At 45.3% G+C, this 27,858-nt stretch overlaps 1 protein-coding gene across 1 annotated transcript in view; it reads right to left on the bottom strand.

Annotated features, from left to right (window-relative positions):
- The window catches only part of Wwc2 (WW and C2 domain containing 2), a 159,192-nt gene extending 140,488 nt beyond the window's left edge, over positions 1–18,704 (bottom strand). The window contains exon 1 of the mRNA XM_050147222.1: positions 18,277–18,704. Within this exon, the coding sequence (XP_050003179.1) occupies positions 18,277–18,407 (131 nt within the window). The 5' untranslated portion in view covers positions 18,408–18,704. The remainder of the gene's footprint in view (positions 1–18,276) is intronic.
- Between the last annotated feature and the right edge of the window lie 9,154 nt (positions 18,705–27,858).

The following is a 27,858-nucleotide window of genomic DNA, read 5'->3' as shown; positions in this document are numbered from 1 at the left end:
ACACATCGAGGACTTCATCATGTTCTCTTGCAATGTCATTCTTTAAACCGTGATTTGGGAACTGTGGGGCAGTTCCTGCCTGCCACATGTGGCCTAGCTCAGTCTCCAATGCTATAAGAAACAATACTAATGTATTTTATATATCCAGGTCTGTCTTGTACCAGAAGTGCTTAGAAAATTTTTATAAAGATAAAGGCACAGTAAAGTTAAATAATTTTAATATTTTTGTACTCAATTACAAACCTGAAATATTTGAACTTTTTCTTTCCTGTAAAGGCAAATTTTATGAATTTATGTATAGAATCATTTCAAGTGGCCTCCAAAACTATTGCATAACTTCAACTTCCCGCAATCTGCTTCTGTTTCCTCCCAGAAGGGCCATTAATAAAGAGTCCTTGTTCAAAAAGAGTATTTACAGACGTCAGAAGGTAAGGCTGGATGCATTTGTTTCAACTCAGATGAAACCGCGGTGGGGCTCTTAATATCTCAGAATTAAATATCTTTTCACTATCAGTTCAGAACATGTCATCCTTTATGCCATGATTTCATGAACACGAATACGGGAGCTTTTCAATAAAATGCATACATAAACACCCTTTCAGGTAGCTGACCCTAAAATTCTCAAGATAACTGGTTTTCCAACTGAGTCCTCATTGTCCTAAGACCAGAAAAGGAAAACCAGTTTTCCTGTTTTTTTAATCTCCAAATTACTGGTTAACTTAGAATGATTTAATCACGAAGTCGCGAGACTTCCTTTCTTTACTTGTGAAAACGGTGTTTCTCCCCACAGCTAGTTACCACCTCCGGGGAAGCGATGACCTCGGATGTCTCCCTTTCCACCCAGTCTTCTTCCCTTCAAAGCCGGCATCAAACGCCAGCGGACGGATTGCTTATTTCTCAGTTGAGCATAATCCAGGGCCTTTTACAGCTGACAGCTAAGATTATCCTTAGAGTTTAAAAACTACCATCTTGGCCGGGTGTGGAGGCACACACTTTTAAGTCCAGTACTCGGGAGGGAGGCAGAGACAGGCAGATCTCTGTGCATTCAAGGCCATCCTGGCCTACAAAGTGAGTTTCAGGACCACCAGAGCAACACAGAGAAATCCAGTCTCAAAAAAAAGGGGGGGAAGCCTACCATCTAATTAAGATATTCAAAATGTAATTTAAATATTTGACCTTAAAAATATGACTTTTTTAAATCACTGGGACACACATGGGCAAAATCTACAGCTCCACTGACCAACATGTACGTGAGCACGCTCCTCCTGAAGATAGGACACTCGGCTGGCTCTTCCAGAATCCCTCACGAATGATGTCACGCTATCACCTCAGGGTGTGCTCAACAGAGCTAGGGCAGAGGAGAGCTGCCGGGAGAGGACAAAGCGCTCCTCTTCAGGGAGTGCTGGATCCTAGGAGGGAGACAAGCCACTCCTCACCACTGTGACCCAGGCTTCCTCAGTGCAGTCTACTTCCCGGTGCTTCTGGGGAGACACACATGCACACCTATCCGTGTCCCAAGGCAGGGCAAGCGTCTGGACTCTCATCCAAATGGGCCCGTCTGTGTTCTCCGCTACAACCACTAACTTATGTAAACACTGCTGAGTACAAAAAGCACAAAGAAATATAATTTAAAAAATCATACAACAGAATCAAATAACAGTTTTGAACGGTCATCAGGAAGGAGTTTGGTCAACTTCGGAGCAGATGGTGGAGAACTGAAAACCACAGTAGGGAGAGGGGAGATAGCATTGGACGGGAAAGAAAGAAAAAGACTATTTAACAGGTCAGGAAATTTCAGGTCAGTCGTGGCTTCTCCAGGCAAACCACTAGGCAGGCTTCTTTTAGATCACAACAGCAAATCCAGTCAGACCAGTGGCTAAAATACTCAACGCTCGGCTACCCTGACAGAAGCCAGCAAGCATTGCCTCATTTGAATAGTATTTTAGGAATGTTCCGGCGCTGAGTCCGGGACTGTTTGCATCCTACTTCCTTCACCACAATTATGGTCAAGTGGTAGTTTATGTCATAGGTAACACACACAACTCTGAAGGAGGACTATCTGAAGAACCTGCTCAAATCCATATTTGTCTCCAACTCCTTTTGAGAGGGAAGGTTAACTTTTCCAACTGTTGCTCATAGCAACACAGGGACAAAAGATTTTTGCATGCATAATCAAAGTGTTTCATTAGAGTTCACAAACTTGGCTCTCTGAGGAAGGAGATGGTAGAAGTGCGAGGAATACTGGAGGCCCCAAGAGAAGCAAACACGTGGGATGATGCTCAGTTACCACAACACCGAGAAAGTACGGTTTGTAGCAGGAAGAGAAGTGCGCTTTCTCTTCAATCACCTTTCTAAGAGAGCCCCGCCAGGTGAGGCTCACAGGCTATGTAAACAAGCGAAACACCGGACACCCTGAGCTTCTGCCATCTGTGATCAATAAGGGCTCTTGACTGCGGATCCAAATCTAAGACAATTAAACCAGATACTAACATGGCATGACCCACCCCACCCAAGATCTAGGACCAATTACAAGCGTCAGGGTAGAGAGGAATTCCAATCAAGGTCTGTGATTCACCATCTGGAGTGGGACCCAGGCTGGCTCACACCGCGGATCACATCAGGTTTACCACTGATGAAGAGAGCTGCACAGGAAAGGAAGGACCTGGAAGCAGCCTTGGCTTTCTCAGAAAAAGGTCGGCTCCCTCACAGAGGCAGGGAGGGCACAGCTTGGAGGAGGCGGAAAGCGGTTCCTGAGCCTAGGCAGGAGGAGGCCGCCATCCAAGGGCAAAGGGGTTTTAGAACCAGATGACAGGGATAAAGAGGATTTACAGCTCCTCAGATCTCAGCCTCTGCAAGAAGCTAAAACACTGCAACAAGCAGAAGCGACAGACTTAAATGAAGCTGCTTTTGCGCAACTAGTACGCGCAGGGGCTCTTGCTGTGTCCTGAGGGGGATAAACAGATAATGCTGTGCAGGATTTCACTAAGTGGTACCTACCCACTCACCTAGGAAGATTACGGAACAAACTCAGACGGCAGTGGTTCAGCTGGAGGAGGCAAACACGGCGCACATGAAGGAAGCGTCAAGTGGAACAATTAAAGTCCTGCGAACTATGGACAGCTATGCTGGGATGTTTCACACGATGAAATTTAAATTAAGTCCTATAAAGTAGCTATGATTCCCAAGTCCCAGAGAGGAGGGCAAAGGCCACACAAGGAGTAACTTGTAGACAGCATGTGGCCTTGAAGTCGAACACACAAACCTAGTTCCGCCAGGCTTTCGGAGCTTTGTGTCCTCAGGACAAGCACTTAATCTTTGTAAGTCGAGTTCCTAAACTGGGGAGTGTATTAACTTGTTTTTTTCTTTTTAAATCTTTTTCCAGATATGGCTTCTCTGTATCCTGGCTGTCCTGGAACTTGTTTTGTAGACCAAGCTGGCCTGAAACTCAAAGAGATCCACCTGCCTCTGCCTCCCAAGTGCTGGGATTAAAGGCGTGCACCACCACCGCTGGGGTTTAACTCACTTTTATAACATGAAAATACTCAAAACTGGCTCTAACTTCATTTAAAAAAAAAGTCTTGAGGTTCAAGGTCAAGGCAACTTCTACTTAGCTCTGGTGAGGACCTCGTGGTGGGTGGCATCACAGTGCAGGAAGCCATACGGGAAGGAGTGTGGCCAAGCTGGTTCCCTCTTAAGTGGGTCCCTCGTAAGAGAACTTTGATCCTTTCTGCAGATAAGCCCCCAAAGACCTACGACATCCCCTGAATCTATAGAGGACAAATTCAAAGCTCATTCAAACCACAGAAGCGGGTGGTACTGAGCCTATGAAAGGTTGCATGTGTCCAGTAAATGACGAGTTTGCTGGCAGGAGGACACTAAAATCAACAGTGAGCATGTGGAAAGTACAGTTCATCCTTGTCATCTAAAGCACAGCACTTGTCAGTGAGGATAAGATGGGTGACGATGAAAAACATTAAGCTATCTTGCTTAGAACAGTTTCAAAACACAAAGACACTAGAACACGCCTCCAGGCCTCCAGCTTCTCTACTACAGCAACTGCTACATCTGTTTGAGAGAAGGCAGCAGCATAGTAGGGCCTCCTAAACCAGAGGAAAAGTTCTCTATGTGCACACAGGGCTACTGCACCTTAAGCTGTGGCTAGGGAAACCCCAGCATCAGTGGTCCAGTTTCATTTCCATGAGCTCTGATGTAAACAGTCACACTCGCCTAGAGGCTCTCATGCCCTGAAGCCCCGGCCTGGGAGCTCCCTGGCCTCTTCTCAGGCCTTCACCATTTAGTCTCTCCCAAGATCTCCAAGTGGATGGAAGATCTTAAATGTAGATCCTCAAAACATGAAGGACTTCCCAACTCAACGCAGGTCTAATGACGCCACTGTCACTTCACCGTGGCCAAGGTGAAGAATGAAGAAAACTATTTTCTTTGCCCTCCCCAAACTAGAATATAAAAATCTATGAAAATAGGACCTTACTTAATTTGTTCAGCGCTGTGTCCTCGTGATCGATGTGCCTGCATGGCGGTTTCAATACGTTTGATGAGTTAGTTTGTGCATATGTGCATGACTGACTATGGGGTCATGCCAGCTAGACTAACAAGGGGCAAATGGTTGCACCTTGAAAAAATCTAGGAAAGGCCCTTGAAATGCTTATGTCTCATTGTTATGGGTGCAGAGCTCCACAGTGCTGTACCCTGTGGGGACAGGTCATCGAAGCAGGAGCAGAAGGGGGGGGGTACACACATAAAGCAGGTCTCTGTCTTCATGGGCACGAATGAATTTTACGAAATCATTAGTGATGCAGACGGCCGGTGTGCTAGTTACATACGAGATACGAGGAGACCCATCAAGAATGCATCTATGTGCATCCAACAGGCATCCTGTCAGAGCGCAGACAAGACCCGAGGCAGACACCCACATTGGCTCTGGGTATCCATAGCAAACCCGGGCACTAAACCCGAGTCTGCCAAGTCAAACTCCAGTTCACATTTTTACTGTCTTAAGAGAAATATTATAAATTCCACCACTCAGCAGAAATGAAGGGAGCGAAGACGAAAGTGACCATAAGATCTGTTTCAACCAAATTCAAATTCCCTGATAATCGGGACAAAGGAAAACATGCAATTGGGCCAGGATTACTGACCACCCAAAATCTCACCTGGGGCAGGAGGGGGACAATGGAGTCCGCACAACCATTCTCCTCACAAGTTCAAAAAAAAAAAAAAACCAACTCTTAAACTCTTATCCACACGCAGAGGAAACCGCAGGGTTAAAACTTTACACTAAATAAAATTGTGTGGCCTTCAAATCTGCAGTAAAAGTTGCCTACCGTGCTTAAAATTTTATTGAGGGTCACTGCCACTTAATAAAACAGCCTGCTTATAGAACATAGAAACATCAATAAAATACAAAAACAAAACAAACAAACAAACAAAAACCACATTCCATGGTCCACTAGCTAGGCAGCATTTCAATCAGGAATCCACAGCACAACTCTCTGTAGCTCAGCATTTGCTACGGGTGCTCACATTCAGAACTCTTCACTACAGGCCGTGTATACAAAGGAAAGAAGCCTCTGCTCACACGGAAGCAGTAAAGACTACACTTCTGTAACTCCTCAGAAGCTATGGGGTGAAGAACCAGTCCCCAGAGACTGGTTTGCTAACCTATACTGGCCCAGGAAGTTCTATTTCAAAACACTCTCACTTTTTTTTTTTGTTTTGTTTTGTTTTTGTTTTTCGAGACAGGGTTTCTCTGTGGCTTTGGAGCCTGTCCTGGAACTAGCTCGGTAGACCAGGCTGGTCTCGAACTCACAGAGATCCGCCTGGCTCTGCCTCACTTTTTTTTTTTTTTAATGTGTGAATGTTTTGCCTGCAGTCTGTGTACCACATGCATGCAGTGCCCTCAGAGGCCAGAGGGGGGCATTAGATCCCCTAGGGCAAGAGTTACAGACAGTTATGAGCTGCCCTATGAGGGCTGGGACTTGAACCCAGGACCTCTGGAAGACTGGCCAGTGCCATCTCTTCAACCCCCAAATATTCTCACTATTATACTTTTGGAACTATGAGTTATTTACTAAAAGTAGGGCTAACAACACATGAACAATTATTCACAAAACAAAAGTAAATATAGTATATCAGGGGACGCCATTGACTATAACAAGTTTCAGCTCTCTGCATAGTAAGGTTAATACATAGGATTATTTTCTGTCTGGTCATCATCATCAGCTTGTGATCATATAAATAATACCTATAGTAAATAGTGCCATAGTAAAGTTAGTATCTCCAGAGCAAGAGGAATACCTTTGCAAGTGGGAGATCCTGAGCTCAAAGCCACAACTCCTATGTCTTGGTTAGGGTACTACAGCTGGAAGGAAAGACCACAGCCAAAGAGACTTGGGAAGGAAAGGGTTTAGTCAGCTTACACTTTAGCATTGCTGTTACCACTAAAGGAAGTCAGGACAGAAACTCAAACAAGGCAGGATCCCAGAGGCAGGAGCTGGTGCAGGGACCATGGAGGGGTGCTGCTTACTGGTTTGCTTACCATGGTTTGCTCAGCCTGCTTCCTTACAGTAACCAGGACCAACAGTCCAGGGATATCACCACTCACAATGGGCTGGGTCCTTACGGCAGCATCAATTGCCAATTAAGAAAAGGCCTTTCAGGCCTGCCTACAGTCCCGTCTCACGTTGCCATTTTCCTAATTGAGGTTCCCTCCTCTCAGATGGCAGTAGTTGGTGTCAAGATGACATAAAACTCTCCAGCACACGAGGTGAAACACTGTATGTGTTAGACACTTGTAATCTCAGCCCTAAGGAAGCAGAGACAGGAAGGTCCCAGGAACTCAGAGCTTCAGGCCAGCTGAGAGATCCTGCCTCAAAGGAGGTAGATGGTATTTCTGGGGTGACAGCCAAAGCCGCCCTCTGGCTACAGACACACACACACGTTCATGGCACATCTATCTATACAAACACACATGCATGCATCTCACACACTCATACTTAAAAATTTAGTATTTCCATATATCAAGACCTAATACTACATTTATGCCTCCTACAATGAACTGCAATTGTGCCTTTAAAATTTGCTATTTTTTGTTGGATGGTTTTCTGTGGTGCTATCTTGTTTGTACTCTAACAAATAAAGTTTGCCTGAAGATCAGAGGATGGAGCTAACCACTAGACAGACAGGAAGTGATATGGCTGGCGAAGAGAGGACTATAAGGCAGGAGGAGACAGGGGCTCAGACCTTTTTTGGCTGAGGAGTAATCAAGTTAAGAGCTGACTGGGGCTTGCTCCTTTGTCTCTCTAATCTTTCAGTATTTACCCTGATATCTGGTTCCGTGTTTTTGTTATTAAGACCATTTAGAATTTGCACTACATTTGGTACCCACCTTCAACACATAAATTCACAAAAAGCCACTTGCCTGTGGCTTTGCAGTCACTGGCTCATGCTGAAGTCTCTCACGGGCCCCCCTGGAGTCACCACCTTGTTGGCTAATACTTAGAGCTGTTCATCACCTGTGTTCTCTGCTCAGACACACTATAGCCTCACATTTCACCGTCGTTGTCGGCAGATTTTATGAGAAAATTGGGAATTCTTAAAGGGAGAAATTAGTCAAAAGAGAGAGGTTTTTTCCCATGTTAAAAAATGGGAAACACTATTGTAATGAAGAGAGTTGGTTTTTGCATGATTACACAATGCGTAGTTTAAATTTGGAGCCAATTAAATGAAGGGATAATCAACTTAACTGGGATTGACCTAACATTAATTATCATTTTGACAATCTTTATTGCTGATTTGATAACTCTTGGTTTATCCTTTAAAAAGCTGGTTGATAAAAGTGCCAAGGTACAGGGCTTAGAAAAACTTATTAAAATAGATCCTAGAAATACTCAGAACCAGACAGAGGAATTTAAAGGGGAACCAATCTCAGCCTTGCATTATAAGGTTAGAGTGAATCAGCCTAAGGTTATCAAACAACCAACTTTAATTTATCCAGTAACCTTATAGGAATTGCCATATTATAAATATCCCAAGGCTGCGCAAGAGCTGAATGGACTCCTGTGGAAATGTTAAGATTTAAGGAGATTCAAGGAAGCGATAGTCTCATGAGGCATGCATTCACCTTTTATGAAGCAGATGTTAAACTCATGGTCAACTTGTAATAAAACTGTCCCTCAAACTGAAGAGACTTAGTTACAGGAGTCTTGGAGTCTGGTCCTCAATTACAATGGAAGACCTGGCAGAAAAAGGAGACTGAGAGAAAGGGGGGGGGGGAGAGAGAGAGAGAGAGAGAGAGAGAGAGAGAGAGAGAGAGAGAGAGAGAGAGAGAGAGAGAGACTAAGACATTGAACAATGAAGTAGGGCTAGAGGTATGAAAATCTCCCAAGAACAACTTCTTAGAGAGGGAGATTATGCTAATGTTCAGATGCAATCTCTATATGATGAACACACCCTGACTTTATGCTGTGTAGCAGCTTTGAATGCTTGAGACAGAATTGAAGAAGTAGGAAAGAAAATGGAGTCATTTACTAATGTTATAGAGCGATCAAAGGAAACCCTCACTGATTTCTTACAAAGATTGACTTCAGCAGTAAATAGAATGATACCAAATTCAGAAGTTAGACAATAATAATTGAATCTCTCACTTTTGAAAATTCTAATGCACATTGCAAAAAGGTAATTAGGTTGTTAAAGACAAGATCTGAGATAATCAATACCAACTCTCATAACCATGATTGATGCTTGGATGGGAGAGGTGATTTCCAGGGGTTTGAAGGAAAATCAAAAGGTCAAGTGTTTCAATTGCTATAAACAGGGTCACCTAAAAAGGGACTGTAAACAGTGCATTCCTAGAAACAACACTTTTTCTAAGCATAATCCAAACTACACCCCTCCCTTCTGGATTATATAGAAGGTGTGGCAAAGGCAGGCATTTTGGACTAATGAATGTAGATCAATAAGGGACAGTCAAGGTGACCCTTTGCCATGGGAGGAGGAATACCTTGAAGGGCCTCTCACAGCCCCCCCCATCCGGCCAAATTCAGTTCAGTTGTTTCCTGTCATTCTGGAGAAAACTCCTTCCCAGAGCAATTAAAGAACCTAATGTCAACTGTAAGAAATCATACTGTTTTGGATGATAGAACAGCTATAGAAAATAAAACAAAAATTTTAGGAGAAACCACTGAAACTGATAAAGGTTAGATTTGAACAAGAAAGTCCAGTGTGAGCTGGTCGATGGTGGCGCACGCCTTTAATCCCGGCACTCGGGAGGCAGAGGCAGGTGGATCTCTGTGAGTTCGAGACCAGCCTGGTCTACAGAGCTAGTTCCAGGACAGGCTCCAAAAAAAAAAAAAAAAAAAAAAAAGAAAGAAAGAAAAGAAAGTCCAGTGTGACCATTCAATCTAAACTAACTTATATGATTATCAAATGCTTCTCTAGTTGGGAAATAGTGTCATCCACCTTTAATCCCAGCACTCAGGAGGCAGAGGCAGGCAGATCTTCATGAGTTCGAGGCCAGCCTGGTCTACAAGAGCTAGTTCCAAGACATGCTCCAAAGCTACAAAGAAATCCTGTCTCGAAAAACCAAAAAAATAAATAAGTAAATAAATAAAAAATGCTTCTCATTAGATCAGATATAACTTCCCAAAAGGGAACCTCCCCAAAGTTTGGGTTGGGGCGGGGTTTTCTTTTTGTCTTTCTGGAGAATAAAGGCGTCCACTGGACAAATGAGGCATCTGAAGAAAAAGAACAAATCATCCAGAAAAAATGCCCAAGGAAAAGTAAACTGACCTATGAGTTTATCACATTTCAACAGGATAACACTGCATAAACCTTCCCAAATGTTTGTTTCTACTTTTCTCTACAGACATATAATGCAAATGTTCTTTTTGTAGTCCCAATTCAGTTAAAACTTAAAGTTGCCTTTGGAGTTGGAGTGTGGCTCTCTCCATCTCTAAACCTAAGCATGCTTGTTAAAGTAAAATCTAAAATTTCCGTTTCATGTCAGAAGAGCCACCTGATATGGGATAGGAGAAAAACCAAAATTAAGGGACTATTTTATTGCCACTAATCTCATAATTCTGTTTTTATTTTGGTTCTTTCATGGCTTTTCTTAAGGTATAAACATCATCTCAAAATTTATAAGATTAACATATTTATAATATATAATAATATATATTATATTTTTTGTTATGATATTAATGGTCACATAGAATACTAACTAATTCTAGAAAAAGGCTTCATCTATCTTCCTATACATGACTTCAGGTTTAAATCTCTATCATGTAACTAGGAATTTAGTTTTCATTACTCTGCAGTAAATAACAGTATATTTTTAACCTCTTTGAGATCTGTTGCCATATGACATTTAGAATGTTTAAGTTTTACGCAGTGAACAAAGACTATGCCTAACAGTGACCTTTGAAGTCTCTAAAAGGAGGATGAGTCCCCAGAACTACAATTTCTCCAGGACTATGATAACACCACTAAGTTGACAAACATCATCTGAAGATGGGCTTTGGAGTAAAAACTACTCAGGACAATTTTGAGGTGGCTAGCTGAGATGGTCCAGCCTCACAGACTCCTCTAGCCAGGACCTGAGACACCCGGCACTTTCCCATTGCACAGAGACTGAACAACAAATGACACAGCTACCTCTCCCAGGACTTGACAATTAACACAAATTTTTCTTTTCAGAACCCCCCAAAGATGTCATCGCCCCAGATAGAAAATAAATTTAATTACACAATGCTCACATTCCCAAGAGGTGGGTGAGTGGTTTTTGGTCATTCAATGGGTTATGAGTATGTGTCATTGTTTAGAGTGGTTCATTATAAGTTGTTGTAATGGTCAGGGAAAAAGTTGAGCAAAAGAGATTAGATTCAGAGTTCTTGTTTTGACAAGAAAAAAGGGAGAATATAGATATGACAGGATTATAAAGTATAGATTATTCTATCTACTTTTAAAAGGCAACTGTTTTAAATATTTCACATTGATATGGATCTTTGTAGATTGATACAAACTTGAGATTAATTTTGTTAACATACTGTACATATATTTCTAATCTTGTTCAAAGTATTGTATCTATACAGCTCATTTAACAATGCAATGCACATTTCTAGTCCTTGAAAGTTACTATTATCAACTAATTAGAATATAAAAAATACAAGTTAGTAGTTAGCCATGCCAATCAAACTAGTAGTCATATTAGTATGTTTCTGAAATCAAACAGATATATTTTAGATAGGTTGTCTTCAAACGCTTCAGAGATCTATAGAAGATGGCATTTAAGATGCTTTAATAACATAGGTTCTTTTCTTTTTTTATGACAATGAGACATGTCTGTTCCTGGCAGCACCAATCTACTTCAGAGAAGATGATGGGCATCAAAGAAATTCCATAGGGAATTTACTTTCAGTGTGGCAAAAAGTGTCCTTTCCTCAAATGCTGACAGTATGCTGTCCAAATTGAAAAAGAAATCACAAAAGAAAGTGATTGCCAAATTTTGCCAGGACAAGGCAGGAGAGTCCTTCAGAATATCCTGCTTCACAGAAAAGACTGTCAGATATGCTAGGCCTGTAGGCCAAAGATGGATGCTCCAATGTTGCAGAGGAACTTTGGGTGACTGTCCAGGCAGCCAGTTGTTTCTGTCATATCTCACATTTTTTGGAAGTTGCTTCCTCGCACTCCCTGCTTACTCAGGTAGTACTATTTCCTTCTCGGGTCTCTGATGGGAGTGTAGTTAGGGTTATAGTTTTCCTTGTTACCAGATTCAGAAAAGTCACTAAAGAGGTATAAAGTGTATAAGGTTGAGAGACGTTAAAAGATAGTTTTGGTAATTTTAGTTAGAACAGAAAGTGAATTAGGCACAACCTTTTGGACTTGGCCCTTTTTTGGCTGAGAAGTAACCAACATAAGAGTTGGCTATGGCTTATTCCTTTGTCTCTCTGATCTTTCAGCATTTACCCCATACCTGGTTCCGGGTTTTTATTATAAGACCAATTAGAATTCACGCTACTTTTTTTTTCCATATTCCTACGCACAATTCTTTTTACAAGTTTTCTAAGGCCGGGCAAGGTGGTGCGGACCTGCACTATCAGCACTAGGGAAGGTGAAGCAGCAAAACCCAGAGGTCAAAGCAGCCATGAGCTACAGAGGTTCTGTCTCACAAATAAAATCCAATGGACCAATGAGATGCTAGAGAATCAAGCCTGATGATCACAGTGCATTCCCACAATGGAAGAAGAGAACATTGTCCTCCGACTTCCACACTGGGACAGTGGTATCTAAGACTGTGTGTGTGTGTGTGTGTGTGTGGTGTGTTACAGATTACAATCCGAAGTTTTTTTGAAAATAAAAGGGCCTTGGGAGATAGCTCAGAGGGTGAAAAGCACTTGTGCAGATGTGAGGACCAGAGGCTGGATTTCCAGAACCCACATGAAAGCAGGTAGACATGGAGACCACCCAGAATCCTAGGACTCAGGGAAGCAGAGACAGGGTATAATGGCTATTCTTGGTCGTCAACTTGATTACATCTGGAATTAACTAAAACCCGACGCAGCCGGGTTCACCAGTGAAGGATTTTTTTTTCTTGATTGAATCATTTGAGATGAGAAGTCCCACCCTAAACCCAGATCTTTTCAAGTGGAACATTCCCCTTGAATCTGGACCCACACCTTTTGATGGCAGCCTATATACAGGACAGGGAAGATGGACCTGCTTGCCCTCATTCTTCCTGGCAAGTTCATTCCTTCGCTGGTATTAGAGCCTACCTCTTCAGGATTCCCAAGGTTTCAGTTGCTAGCTAGGCACCTGAAGTTGCTAAATTCTGGGTTCAGTGAGAGACACTGCCTCAATATGTAAAGCAAAAAGCAAGGGAGGCAGATATTCAACATCAACTTTAGCTCTTCACACACACGCAGATAAATATACAAGTGCACACACAACTAACACGTATATACGTGCACACCACACCCACATACAAACACACAAAATCGTCACCAAATTCTTCTGACTTGGAAGTGGAAGCAGAACCTTCAGAACTACACAGAAAGCTGAATGCCAACCTAGGCTAGAGACTGTCTCTAAAATAAATACAGTAATAGCAGTGGTAATAATAATAAAATATATCTGATAGGTGTCTAGTATTTGTTAACTTACCAAACTAAACCTTGGTTGAGCTACCTGCATACCATAAAAATAATCTCTACTTCAGGCTCCCAGGACAAATGTTGGTTTCAAGCCAACATACGAGGTGACAGACACACAGGATCACCAACTCCCACATCAGCAAGATGAAGTGGTCACACCCCTATGCAAAAAGCCTCGTTTTCTATAGGATTTTACCAAGAAAAGGAAGAAAGCGCCACTTTGCAAGGCAGAGCAGGGCCTGCAGGCAGCTCCCACCCTTTCCAGTGTACCAGGCTTCCTCTCATTAACTTTAAATACCACATGTCACCATGGCTGGCTGTAGCTGACAACTTAGCAATTTGCAGCTCAAAACAAATAACGTGTTTATAAATACCAGTCTTTCTTGAAAAACCAACTATTGTCCTGAATCTTACAGCAGAATTAAACTGTAAACTGCAGACCATTAAAGTCACAGAAGAAACCTTAGTCATTCAAATATGCCAAGCAACTACTGCTCACTCTGGCAAGCACAGTAGCAAACTGCTGAGAACTAGAAACACTTCTACGGGGATTCTAGGAGACCCCATAGTTTGGTTTAACACTCCCTCAAGTGATTAAAAACCAAAGGCTTTTCACAACCCCTCCACAACTTCAAACACCATAATCACTCAGCTAACTCTCAGCATCACTTGGCATCCAGGCGCTGAGCCTGCTGGGAAGGGACAATATGCAGCAACTTATGACTGTGGCAGTACGATCAAGAGTATTGGAGCTGGCGGTGGGTTTTCTGCTCTTATAAGTAATTCACATATTTATATTATTCTTCGAGATGCAGCCGCTCACTTCTCTCATTAGTTCTAATCCAACTGGAAAATTGATTGTCTCTGGTTGTTGGTAGCTCAGGGTATAATTTTTTTTTTTTGAAAGCCTGATAAGAAACTAAAATAGGAGAGAGGCTCGAATTACATTCTTTCATTGATCTTAGCCTTCAGTTATCTGGCCTGAGCAACATGCAATTCACATCTACCACACACAAAGGGACACAAGGCAGTAACACGGAATTAAGACTGGAGAAATTTACAAGTTAGCCATGGGGCAGTCCATTTACTTACTCTGATTTGAAAGGAATGGAGATTCAGAGTTCTGGGATCCTAAGCATGAGCCACCTGAGACAGGAAAGACAGGCTGTTCTGACATCAGCGCGCTCAGCGCGCTCCTTCCTCCTCCATTCATGCACCAATCACCACGCAAGCCTCTCTTCCTTGAAACTACAAGTCGCTCTAAATCTAACCCTAGCAAAAGTTACAGGGTAGGGTCCATCAGTCTTAACATAAAATTGCTTTGTGTGGCAACCTGTAAGCTTTGCTAGACAAAATTATTTTATTTCTGGCTAGCATCCAGCACAAGGACGAGAAGTAATGAAAACCCCTGATGCCTGATCTATGGCCCACCATAAATACCAACTGGTGTGGTCAAAGACTGTTCATGGTGAACAAATGAGAGAGAACCCACAAAATAACATCCTTAGGAAGCAAAGCCTCCAGGAAGCCAACTAACTGGGTACAAGCTTGACGGCAGTGGTTCTCAACCTGTGGGTCTCGACCCCTTTCACAGGGGTCACCAAAGACCATCTGAAAATACAAGCATTTATATTACAATTCATAAGAGTAGAAAATTTAAAGTTATGAAAAGCAATGAAAATAATTCTATGGTTGAGAGTCACCACAACATGAGAACCTGTATTAAAGGGTCACAGCATTAGGCAGGTTGAGAACCCTGCTCTAGGGAGTGACATTGTCTAGTACCAGATCCTGACTCCACACTTGACCAATAGCTTCTCTGATTCCGGTTCCTCTTCATCACTGTGAGGTAAGAAAACCCTACCTCAGAGAAGTGATGGAAGAATAAAATGACATCACCTCCACAGAGCCTCGTAAATGTGCTGTGGTCTCTATGTTATCAGGGTTTCCCTGAGTTAAGGTGTTAGCAGAAGGCTGGAGAGATGGCTCAACAGTTAAGTGCACTGGCTCCTCTTCGAGAGCCCAGGCAGGGGTCAATGTCCAGCATCCACACAGCAGCTCTCAAGCACCCGCAACTCCAACCCCAGGAGACCCCAGTGCCCTCTTCTGGCCTCCAAGGGTACTGCACACTCATGGAACAGACAATAATACTATCTGGCTAGGTCCTAATCATGAGCTGGGGAAGATCCCTAGGAGGATGTGATATTATTTACATTTTAGAGTCCATGCAGAACCTCAGCTCAACTTAGTACATGACAGAGTGGTAAAAGGTCTAGTCTATCCCAAGATCATGTGGGATGCATGTCTGCATCATGTGACCAAGCTCCAAACCTTAAAGTACCCAAAACAGGGTCCCATGTTTTAGCTCCAGTACTCCTTGAATGAACTTAAGTTGCTGTGAAATCCCAGCCTCCTCCCATTCACTCAGCATAATTCTCTGTCCAACCAGAAACACTGGATGAATTCTGATGAACCATCAGGAGCAAAACTCTCACTCTTAACGGAATAAAAATAACAATAACGATGACAAACTCATTCCAACCACTTTGCTTAAGTGACTTTAAGGATCCATGGTGTCTCAAGTCACTCTTCTCTTTCAGGATTTGCAATCTGATCATGCAGAAGAATCCACGAATTCCCTACTGGCCTGGGGGAACATCTCTCTTTCCATGTTTGCTGTGTAGCAAAATTAACAAGAGTCAGTGATGACTCCAAGTATCTACTCTAATCAGTTCTAACACTAAGTAGGAGGACTCGCTGCTTCCTATTGTTCAGTTACACGAAAAGAGAACATGTCACAGCGGCTCAATTCACAGAATGTCTTTTAAAGTTCTCATACCAAAATCTAGAAATATTCCAAGAAATTCAAATGTGTATCCCCAAGTAATTAAAGGCCTAACAGCTGCGAGGAAAACGGGAAAAGAGAAGTCAACTTAGTCACAACTGTTGGTCGCCAGCATAGTACTTGGGTCCCCCTTTCCTAAAAACGGCATTCCCAGTAAGTGACAATCCATTCCATCTGAACGCAAGCGGGCGAGTGGTGTGCCGGGCCTGTGGAAGAAGCCGTGATATGGAGAAGCCCAGCCATAGAACTTGGCTTTCCCCTCTCTTCACCCAGCCGCTGCCCATTCTTAGAATCCTCTTTAGGAGACGAGGGACAGTAACGAGACATGTGTGAGCTGAGGCAGCAGCGGGTGTAAAATGCCTAGAAAGTGCAAGCACGTGCTGCAGCTTCGGCTGCAGTTAACCTGAAACTCCAAGTATCCGAGAGCGGAGAGAGCAGCCGCACGCACAACTGTAAAAGTCAAATATTTATACAGCTGCCTCACAAACCGCTGCTGTGTGCACAGCATCGGCACCGACGTTAACTATCTGTTAAGTAGTTTCAAAGTGCAACAGCAGAAGTACCAGGCTTGGGGCCTGAGGTTTACGGCAACTCCTATGCGGGGAGTGACGGACCACAACTTTCATGGGGCACCAATGGCCCATGGGGCTGTGGAGAGGTGGGGCCTGGGCACAGGTGTCTTTCCCAGCAGGAGGGAAACCTAAACCCATACCTTCATGGATAATTTAACAAGGATTGTTCCATAAATTTATGCGGTCCGGGACTTTCTTATAACGGCTCTTTAATAGCTTTCAAATACAATAGTCCCTCGGAAAAGAGCGATTGGGAGCATAAAGTAGAAAAACATTTCCGGTTCAAACTAAGCTGGGAGGGCTGTTTAACAGAAAAGCACCTGAAAAGGCTTTATAACCCACCCCCCTCCCTTGGACCACACTGCATAAAAATCCGGTAAGATTTTTCAGAAATGATAAAATGATTCAAATGGCAGGGGCATCCCTGAGGATATAATAAATTTACAACGAGGAACTAACCTGGCATGGTGGCCAGCGCCTGTAATTCCAGCATCGAGGAGGCTGAGGCAGGGGGATTGCTGAGTTTGGAAGCAACCTGTTACATAATGAGTTCCAAGTCAGCCGGACTGAGCTACATGTAGTATGAGGGTCTAAAATATAAAATAAATCAAAAAGGAATAGAGTTTTCAAATTTACTAGTAATAGTGTTCCTTAGTAATTTTTTTTTCTGTTTCTGAGACAGGGTCTCCCATAACTCGGCCTGGTCTTGAACTCAGGATCCTCCTTCTCCTCCTCCTACCTCACACGTGCTGAGTTTATACAGATGTGTGACACCATACTGCGCCCTCCTAGTGACCTCCTAACACCTTTAATTCTAAGAAATGCTCAGAGTAAAATGCAAGTTGGGGGGGACAACATTTTGGGAGGTCCCACAAAACTTCATGTCTGTCTGCTTCAGATCTCCAGGTAGGAGCAAAACGCTTGTAAATGGAGAGACCCGTGCAAAATCAAGCTAAGCTCAAGTCTGGGCTTCCCCTTAGCCCAGTTCTGTCCCAGTGTTCATTCCACTTCAACAAGAAAATCTAACCAAGCTATCGGGTGAGGAATAACAGTAAAAAGCAAAATTCCCAAACAATGTGCTTAAAATCCGAGGGGCAAAGCTACGGAAGGTCTAGCCAGGAGTGGGGCCCCTCTTCACGTTCCGGACCTAGGGCATGGATGGAGGTGCGCCCTCGCAAAAGCTTGCAGCCAAAGCTCAGGAGCCAAGGATGGCTGGAGCGATGCCACAGGTGGCCCAGATGGCCAGTTGCTCACTGTGCACTTAGGCCTCCGGGAGGCCCCGGGCCCAGAGTGCCTTGCAGAGGTCGAAAGGTGCCCTCTGCCTCCCTCGGACCAACTTTAAAGCGCACGGGAGGTCTTAAGAGGACTCAAGTATCCCCCTACCCTGAGCCGGTTAACTGGACTCCGGGTGTCAGCCCAGAGCACCAATCCAGCCCTTCCCTTGGGGGCAGGGAGTGTCTACAAGTCCCGGAGGGGCGTGGGGAAGGCAGTGGGCAATGGGGCCCCAAGAAGGGGCGCCTGGCGGGCAGATAGACACAGCCATGCTTAGGCCGGCGGTCCCGCGCCTACCCCAGGGACCTCAGGGGTGCAGGGCCGGCGACGCCCCACGCCCCCCGCGCCCGCCAGGTCTCCCAGACAACAGCCGCCGCCGCACTTCCGAGGTGGGTCCCCGCGCCCCGGCCCGGCTTCCCACCTGTCCCGGGGGTCGATCCAGCTGGTCCTCCTGGTGTTGTGATCGATGTAGAAGACCTTGCCGTCGTAGTCCCTGGCCTCCTCCCAGCCCCGGGGTAGCGGCAGCTGCCCGCTCCCGGCCCTCCTAGGCATGGTCGGCGGCCTCGCCGGCGAGCGGCGCCTCCATAGGGACCGGGCGCTGGGCGCGGCGGGAAGGCGGGCACCGGCGAGGGGCGTGCAGGGCGCGGGACGCGCAGCGGGCCACACGCGGGGAAGCCTCGGGAATCCCTGCTCTCAGTCCTGCCTGCCGGGGATCAGTCCACCATGTCTGCTTCGGAACAGGCGAGCGAGCCCTCCTCCTCCTTGCCGCCGCTGCCTCCGCCTCTTCCTCCTCCTCCCCGTCCCCCTGTGGCCGCCGAGGGTCGAGGCGCCCAGGCTGCCCTGGCCGACGCCGTCTGGGCTCGGATCCGGGAAGCTCCGCGGTGCAACGGCCCGGCGGCGACTGGCCTCCTCATTTGCGTGCGATTAGCATACGCCCCGCCTCCGGCCCGCCCCGCGCTCGCCTCATCTGCATGCACATTCCTCGCCGCCACATTCCTGAGCTTAACCCTGCAGCTGCCGGGGTGGCCGCGGCGGGACGCGGGGCTGCAGGGCGCTTGGGGGAGGGGAGGGGAGGAGAGCGGCGAGACCAGGTGGGAGGCGGGAGGGCGAAGGAATGCTCTGCTCTCTCCCTGCTCTCCACCCCGAGTTATCTCTCCTTTCGGCCAGACCCTTTGGGGATTTCGAGTTTCGGGACGAGAAAGATGGCAAAAGAAAAGTCTGCAAGCTTCTCGACCTCCTTCCGTCTTCTAGGGAAACCGCAAGACTTTCGAGAGGAAAGGGTGGGGAATGCTGTCCTGGGAAGAAGTCCCAACAAACAGCGAGGGCACAGAAACTCCCCCCCACGCCGCGCCCCGTGCCTTGGCGGTTCCCGGCGGCGGGGAAGTGTGCAAAAAGCCCTGGGAGTGTGTCCGGGGCGTGTCCGGGGCCGCGGCGCCCACCGAACCCTCTGCTGGGAGTCTGGCCCTCGATGACCTCACCAGGGACCTCGCGGGCCTCAGGGAGCAAAGTGAAGGCGGGTCCCCGATCCGTGATCGCTGCGACACGTCCGCCCTAATGGCCCATGGGGAAACTCCGGCCTGATCCTAAGAAGCGACAGGGCCACCCCGGCCGCAGTCGCAGCCACTCGCCACGCGCGGGCCCTGGGGACCCGAATCACGCGCGCCTCCCCGCCGCGTCGGGGCGCTGCACCAGCAGGGTCAGGGCCCTCAGCATCTGGAGTTCCCAGCTGGCTCTAAATCCAAGGGACAGGGCCGCGTCCAATATTCTAGTCCCTTCTTCCAGCTGTACGTTCCGGAAAGTTCCCCACCTCGATCCCAGACGGGGCCCAGGAGGTGTTGACGATCACCCCGCAGGAAGCCCAAGGCAGGATTCAGAGGCCACACTTGCCTTGATTAAGGGTCTATCTGGTATGAGATGTAGATATTCTCTGACAAGCATTTATTTATTTAGCTATTAAGCACTGTTCGGCGCTGAGTGGGAACCGGACATCAGACTCCTAAGGAGATAAAGCCCTGGAAAATCAAGACACTGAGCTTGCAATGTCCCTTGTCCTTCTGGGAAGGAGGCTTTCTGCCTCCAAACCTTCAAAGCCTGCTGTTATTATTCTTCCGGGTCTCTAAGCAGATTCTTTTGGAATGGTAGCACCTTAGGAAGAAAGGCCCCAGAACCCAGTTATTCTCTTAGTGTGAATTCCCTTAACCCTACCTGCTAATATAACAATGTAATAACCTGCTAATGTAACATCTCATTTTGTCAGGACCTGGCGTCAGCCAGGACACTTTCTGTGTCGCGGCATTTGCTGAAGAAGTTGAGCATAGAACTAGACAGTAAGGGCCTAGACTTGAAACAAGCTTCTGGGGGAACGGGGAATCTTAGGAATCAGGAAGAAGCAGTTAGTGCTCGAGCAGAAATCTGAAATCTCCCAGAAACTAGAAAGCCAGGAGTACTAGGGGGAAGAAGAACCAGAGAGAAACAGAGGTCCCCAAGAGAAACCGCTCAGTTCATCTTTCTAGGTCTTTCCCATACGACCAAGGCCTCTGAAAACTGGGCTTTGCGTTTTTGTGAGGGAAATATCCACTCCCTAACCTGTATTCTGCCTCAGCCCGTTAATCCGGAGATGACCAGTCAAAGTCCTAGTCCTCAGGGGCCTGACGCATCCTGGTGGGTAGCAAGGGCGCTCATCTAAAATCAACTCTTACCCTAGTGATGTGTGAGGGTCTACACTGACTGGCCCATTCACAAGGCCGAAATGTAATCAGCAACTAAAACCAACCATCCTACTTTGAGTCTTGCTTAGTGAGTTTCTCCCTTCCCCTGAAGAATTTGAAAATATTTATTGGCCTTGCGTGTCAACACTTTAGAACTCAAAGGTAAAGTAGTTCCTATTGGTGTTAGAGTTGTTGAGCCTGCTTACTGGGATGAATTCGACACAGGAGTCCTCCATATAACTAGGTTTGGGAAGCTCTCGGCTAAATATTACTCTGTTTCTAAAAAGTCAGTGAGGACGCCAAGTGGCTCACAGCGTTCGGTGGCATTTATTGTCCCATTAATCATCAACTTCAAAAAGAACCGCTAAATAGACAAAATTTCGAAGCAAGAAGAAACAGGCTCCCTTCTGATGATTGGTGCAGGAAGCATTGGACAAAAACAGCTCAAATGACAGAAAGGAGGGCTGCGGCTTGCGGGCCTTTTCTGTTTGAATCAAATTCTGAGTTCATGGAATCCCTTTGGAGACTCCTTAAGGGTTAAGCAATGAAACTTCATTTACATTCATATCTGCGAAATGTACAGACCGTCCGCTTCTAGGAACGGCACACTTCGACTTGCTGTGAGCTTCAGATGATCCTCGGTCAGGAAAGGTGGGCAGACAGCATTGGGGATGCCAGATTACCACGACTGACCACTAAGGAATCTATTCACTGGCCCTCAAACATGCTTTTTCCTGGTTTTATATATCCACCAGTGCTGATAGTCTGTTGAGATGCATTACAATACACAAATTAGAAAGGGGCAATGTATAACTGTAACCTCAGCAGCTAGGAGGCGGAGACAGAAGGGGCCTGAGCTGAAGGCCAGCTTTGGCTACATAGTAAGTCAAGACTACCTTGGACTACAGGAGACTGTCTCCAAAACAAAACAAAAAAACAAACAAATATAAAACCACAGACACAAAGGGATATAACCCCGGTGGTGAAGTGCTAAGCCAGCAAGTCCTCTGCTCAGTCTCCAGCACGGTATAAAATTCCATGTGGTGGCACACTTTTTAAAAGAGGGCTGGGGAGATGGTTCCATGGGTAAAAGTTCCGCACAAATATGAAGAGAGTTTGAATACTTGGGATCTTCTTAAAAGCCAAATCCTGAGCTGGGTGGAACATCTGTAATCCCAGCACTCCTAAGAGGAGAGTGGAGGGAAGGCTCTTGGATCAGTTAGCCTGGCCTACATAGAAGAAAAAACAGCAAAAAGACTGTCTCAAATAAGGTGAAAGACGGAGACCTACGCCCGAGGTTGTCCTCTGACTTCCACACACGTGCCCATTTTCACACACAGGAATGTATATATTATATATTTTATATATACTTATATATAATATGTATATATGTACATACACATACATACACACATGCACACAAATAAGGAAGCACACTAATAAATATTATAATACTTCAAATATTGTCATTACATCTGAATTTGAGACAGGCATAATTTGAATCCAGCAATCCTAGTGCGTGATACCTACGGAGTCTAAAGTTCCCAAAGATGTGCAAGGATGTATACTGGAAATTATTTGGCACTAATAAAACCAGAAAAGTCCACCGGGGGCTATTAATAAGGGCTGATTAAATGAAACTCTAGGCCGGGCAGTGGTGGCACACGCCTTTAATCCTAGCACTGGGGAGGCAGAGACAGGAGGATCTCTGTGAGTTCGAGGCAAACCTGGTCGACAGAGTGAGTTCCAGGACAGGTTCCAAAGCTACAGAGAAATCCTGTCTCCAAAACACCAAAATATAAAATAAAATAAAGGAAAGTTTAGCTATCTATATAAGAAAATATTTTTAAAGCAACAGATAAGAACACACGTATGTTCTTATCTAAGAGGAAAGGGGACCCAGTTATATTAAGCAGAGAAAACTCAAGAGGCAAAAAGACACTTGCTCGGTAACTTCAGGGGTATTATAATGCAGTTTGGGGGGAGGGGACAGAAAATGTAAAAACCCACACAGCTTCCCTAACACTAATTCCACGTCAAAAGAAGAGCACAGCCCTTAATGGGGGGAGGCTGTTACAAGAGAGGAGCTGCCAGGGAAATCCCATCAAAGAGCTAGACAGGAGATAAATGACCATGAGAAGGGTGAGGGCCCCGGATGCGATACCAGAATGGACAGGGACATGTTTATAGAGAGAAACGAACAAGTCAAGTTCAAAACTGTGTCTGGAGTGAAGGAACCCAAGACGGGCTGGAGCCGTCCAGTTAAAGAGCTCACCGTGATAGCGTGCCTTTGAGATAGACCGAGAGCAAGGATTAGAAGTCAGGCCGTGGGGGTTGAAAAGGAATGACCTGGCAGGAATTTGCAACTGATTAGATTAAGAAGGGAGAGGTGAACAGACCAGTAGGAGGAATCTGGGCTGTGTCCAAGTTTTTAGGCAGTTAGAAACTCAGAACTGGGGGGAATGAGGGGAGATGAGGAAGTCCAGGGGGAATCTGATACAGGATTTGAGTGCAGACATTAGAGATACTTGGCAAAGGGGCGCAGCTCACTGAAAAGGCCAGGACTTCAGAATATGGGCTGGGAGTCTGTAGATTGCTGAAGCTACAGGATTGAGTCTTGAGGAGGAGGTAAGGCAAGTGGAACAGAATTAAGTAGCCTGTCTATAATCCTATTCTTGGCCCGCACCTCTTCGGTAAGATGATACCATTTTGTTTATTTCTTTATGGCCTCTGCTTCCAGTGAGGTGTGTAAGAATTAGTCGCCAGCGCGGAATCCCACTTCAAATGAACCATTGTCCACTTTACTGTTCTGCTAGTGAACTGATTCTGTGTAAGGCAAGATGAACTGGTTTCAATATTTTAATATTCCTTGTTTTCTCAAGGAGATCAAGGATTATATAAACGGAAATAATAAGTAAAGAGGACATGCTCTTCCTTTTTATTTTTTTTCTGAATCAAACTCATGAGGGTTTTTTTTTTTTTTTTGGCTCTTATGCCACCAAACTAGTTAAATAGTGTGTTTAGTTATTATAAATAGGTAACCTAGTCCACATTTCCTAAGCTTTATCATCTAAAAAGTTTTTCATGGCTAAGTATGCTGATCTTTAAAAATCCCCAGTGCTGGGCCAAACTGGAATCTCTCATTACCATAACCACTTCTGTTCAGTTAATTATTGTACCAACACCTTAGGCCAAAACAGTCATTTAGATTCAATAGTAAGCCACACCAGCCAGGTAGGGCTTTACCTAGGAGACCCCAGTGAGCAGACTGTGTGATTACCAAGAAGATAGTGAAGACCACCAAGAGTCTCCACTCATCTCAGGTGGAGACTGTGGTTCAGTGGTAAAGTACTTGCCTAGCACCCAGAGGACCCTACGTTTGGTCCCTCACCTCCATCAAAAGCCAAAACCAACTCATCTTACAAAGAAAAGATGCTCAGCTGTCTTGAACTTGTGTAAGGCTGTTAGAAGACCCACTGGCATACTCCGGATAGACATAATAACAGCATTCTCTTTTCATTTTTGCCATGTATGGAAAAGCGACCTCTTTATAAAAAAAAAAAAAAAAAAAAGGCGACTGCAGAAGCCACAGAGACGGCTCACTGGGTAAGTCTGAATCCCCAGGTCCTACACAGAGCTAGGCATTGTAGCACCTGTCTGTACTCACACACAGTCTTCCTGCAGGTGGGAGGCAGAGGCAGGAGACTGCCCTAGAGCTCACAGGTCAGCCATCCTGACCTATGCAGCCATGAACAACAAACAGACTATCTCATGTCCTGTCTTTTCTTTTTGAGACAGGGTTTCTCATTGTAGCCCTTGCCGTCCTGGAGTTCTCTACATAGACCAGGCTAGCCTTGAAATCACAGAGATTCTCCTGCTGGGATTAAAGGCATGAGCTATCATGCCCAGCCAGAGACAAGATGGGAAGGCAGGTGTCCACACCAGAAGGCCTCTGGCCTCCCTGTGAGCACTGTGGTGCTCTCTCTCTCTCTCTCTCTCTCTCTCTCTCTCTCTCTCTCTCTCCCTCCCTCCCCCCCCCCTCTCTCTCTCTGATGGTGTATCCTCATCTCAGTCTTTTAAAACTATTTCTGTTCTTCCTCCTCTCTCTGAATTTCTCATTAAAATGTTTATCTTGGAGCCAGTGAGCTAACTCAGCATGTCAAGCTTGCTACCAAGCCTTAGGGTTAGCTTCCTAAGAACTACGGGGTGGAAGGAGAGAAGATTCCAGATTCCAGCTCAGTATCTTCTGACACCCCTCACTCCCCAACCCCTATACACGGTAACTAAATAAATGTAATAATAAATACCTTTACTCTATTTAAGTTCGTCTTTCTGTCAATGGAATACAATGGAATGTAGCACTAAACAATTGAAGTACAGCTATACAAAACCCTTTGAGTAACTCTTTACAAGTATGATACTGGGAACTGCAAAGAGGACCTCCCACACACACATCTCCCTCTCCTTCAGTTCTTGTGATGCTGATTTAATAGTGTGAACCTATCTCTAAGAAGAATGTGGTCTAGGTCTGTAAACCCAGCAAGGAGGTAATGGGAGGTGAAAGGAAAAAAAAATCTGATATTTGAAGCCAACCTAAGATGAAGAGACACTTGTCTCAAAAACATCACACACCCTTGATCCAGACTCTTGGGAGAGAGTAGGAGAATTTTCCGCCAGTACATAACAAGTTCAAGGCCGACCTGAGCAAAAACAAAACAAACAAACAAACAAAAAAAACACTGTCTACACCATCACCACATAGAAAAAAAAAACAACAAAAACAGAACTAAAAGAAACCTATCTATAGTATAATCTCCCAAATTTATTTTGATTGAGAGATAGTCAAATTAAATAAAGAGGAAAATATTTAATGGAAAAGTGGTCTCCTAGCCATCATTAGCTGTCAGTTTGAGGCTGGAGCCATCTGAGAGGAAAACCTCCACTGAGGAAGTGCCTGAATCAGATTGATCTGTGGACATGACTGGGGTGTTTTCTTGACTGGTAATTGATGCCAATAAAGAAGGGCCCAGCTCACTGTGGGTGCACCACCCCTTCGCAGATGGACCTGGGCTATATAAAGATGCTAGTTAAGATGTTAGGGAACCAGAGAACAGTGTTCCTCGGTAGTTCTTGATTCCAGGCTCCTGCCTTAAGCTGCACCCCCACCCACACAAACGCTACAGAACTGTCTTCGAGTGTGAAGATTGCTCAACACCTATTCCAACACTGGGAAGCTTTACCCAGTGACAATGTGCCAGCCATGAGTACATTTAGTATAGAGGCGAATACTTTGCTCAAGATGTTTCTTCTAAAAAGAATTCAGTAGTTCCCTTGCTAGTTGACAGGTATATGTAGACAAATAAGATCAGCTTATAGTAAAGCTATGTCTCTCCAAACCATTAGCCCATGCCAGAGTTACAGGGTCTCACTCTGTAGCCCCGGCTATCCTAGAACTCGCTGTGTTGCCTAGTCTGACCTTGAACTCATAGCAACCCTTTTTCTCAAGACTCCTAAATCTTAGGATTACCAAAAATAAATAAATGAACTTTATCCAATTACTAAATAACCTTGGTTTACAAATGGTCTTAACAGTTCCATAGGCATCCTGTAGCGCTGGCAACTTCTTCACAAGCATAAGGGACCAGTATCCCCTCAAACTGTAAGTCAGAGCACGCCCCACCCCTGCCACCTTCCTGACACTGGGTCACAGCAACTACACAAATGACAAATTCACTCTTCTTAAGTTCGTCATCCCAAAGCTGGCGTCACCTGTTTCTCTAAGGACTCTTGGTTCCTCTGAGAGGGGAAAGAGTATTTAGACAGTAGAGCTGGGCAGCTAGGTGGTCTCACTGGGGCTGTGTTTAGACATGTTTGCATGCCTATCTGTCTAAATCACACCGTTCTTTTACTTTAAGCCCTATCATCAGCACCAGGGCACTTCTCCTTCCTCCCCATGTTTGGAGTACCCTTCTCCAACAGTGGGAAACCCGACCCTCCTCACCCTAACACACAGATGCATTGCATAAACGTCTCTGGGCCTCTGGGTAGAACCATCTCTCAGAAGTGTCTCTTCCCTTCATTCACCCAGATGACCTCCTTACTCAAGCCTCCATACCTCATGACTGGCCAACTCCCTTATCAAAACTTTCCTTACACCTGCACAGGGGTCCCCTTCACTCCCCAAGCTCCAAGTTCCCACACCAGGGCATCCTCTTCCTTCATTCATTGATCTTCTTGGGCTCTGATGCAGTACCCAAAGCCTTTCTCCAGGAAACCCATCTTTACCCTATTTATCTCATTCTCCACACAAGTGGACTTTTTTGTGCCCCCTGGTCTCTGATAGCCACCCCAGGGTGCCCCTCTATGTTCTTGCCCTTCTGATCTCTGGAGGTTCAGCTCTCCTGGTAGGACAGCATCTTCTAACCCTTAGTGAACATTGAAGTTTCACAGCAAACTTCGACAAATGCGCAATGCCAATTCTCATGCCCAGAGTCTGGTCCCATTGATCTGAGTGGGACCTCAAGGTCAGCGTCCTCCACAGCATCCCCAGGTACTTCTGATGCAAGTGATCAATGTGACCATTGGAGAAGTATCTTTTGTGGGCTGGACAGGTACAGACACTTAGTGGCAGGCTTGATGACTTGGAGTTTGATGGTACAAGGAGAGAAGCAACTTCGTTGAGTTGTTCTCTGACCTCCAAGGGCATGGGTCTCTGATCTTGCATGCTCTCTCTCACACACACACTAACAAATAAATGTTAAAAAAAGCTTTTTAAAGAATAAATACCTTTTCCATTTTAAGTTACTGAATCACTAATAAGCAGTTAGTATTATGACATCCCTTGCCTAACTATCTGCCAGAACAGCTGTACCAATTCATAATCCCTCCAGCAATGCACAGCAGCGCATCATCCCAGTTTCCCTGATACATTCCTATTGTGCTTCCCCAGCGCTCTAGAAAGTTAGGTGCTCAATGCATATGGGCTGGGTGGACCATCTTCCCCCTGGGCTTTAGTTTCCTCATATAGAATCGGGTCTTCGTCCACGTTTGCCTGGCGAGAAGTCAGGTGGAATCATTGGTTTAAATGCCTCCTCACAGGCTTATGTTATTGCGCTGGACATCCTGGGGAAAGAGAGTCAGAATCCGTTCGGTTAGGCATGACCTTTAGCTTTTCTAGAATTAGAGCCACGTGCTGGGTGGTTGCCTTGTCAGCTTATCACAAGATAGATAGAGTCATCTTGGAAGAGGGGACCCCACTTGAGAAAAAGCCTCCGTAAGACTGCCCAGTAGGGAGG

The sequence above is a fragment of the Alexandromys fortis genome, unplaced genomic scaffold, assembly GCF_014885135.2.
Source record: "Alexandromys fortis isolate MF-2015 unplaced genomic scaffold, M_Fortis_MF-2015_v1.1 scaffold_32, whole genome shotgun sequence".
NCBI classification, from domain to species: domain Eukaryota; kingdom Metazoa; phylum Chordata; class Mammalia; order Rodentia; family Cricetidae; genus Alexandromys; species Alexandromys fortis.
This window is presented reverse-complemented; position numbering and strand designations above follow the sequence as displayed.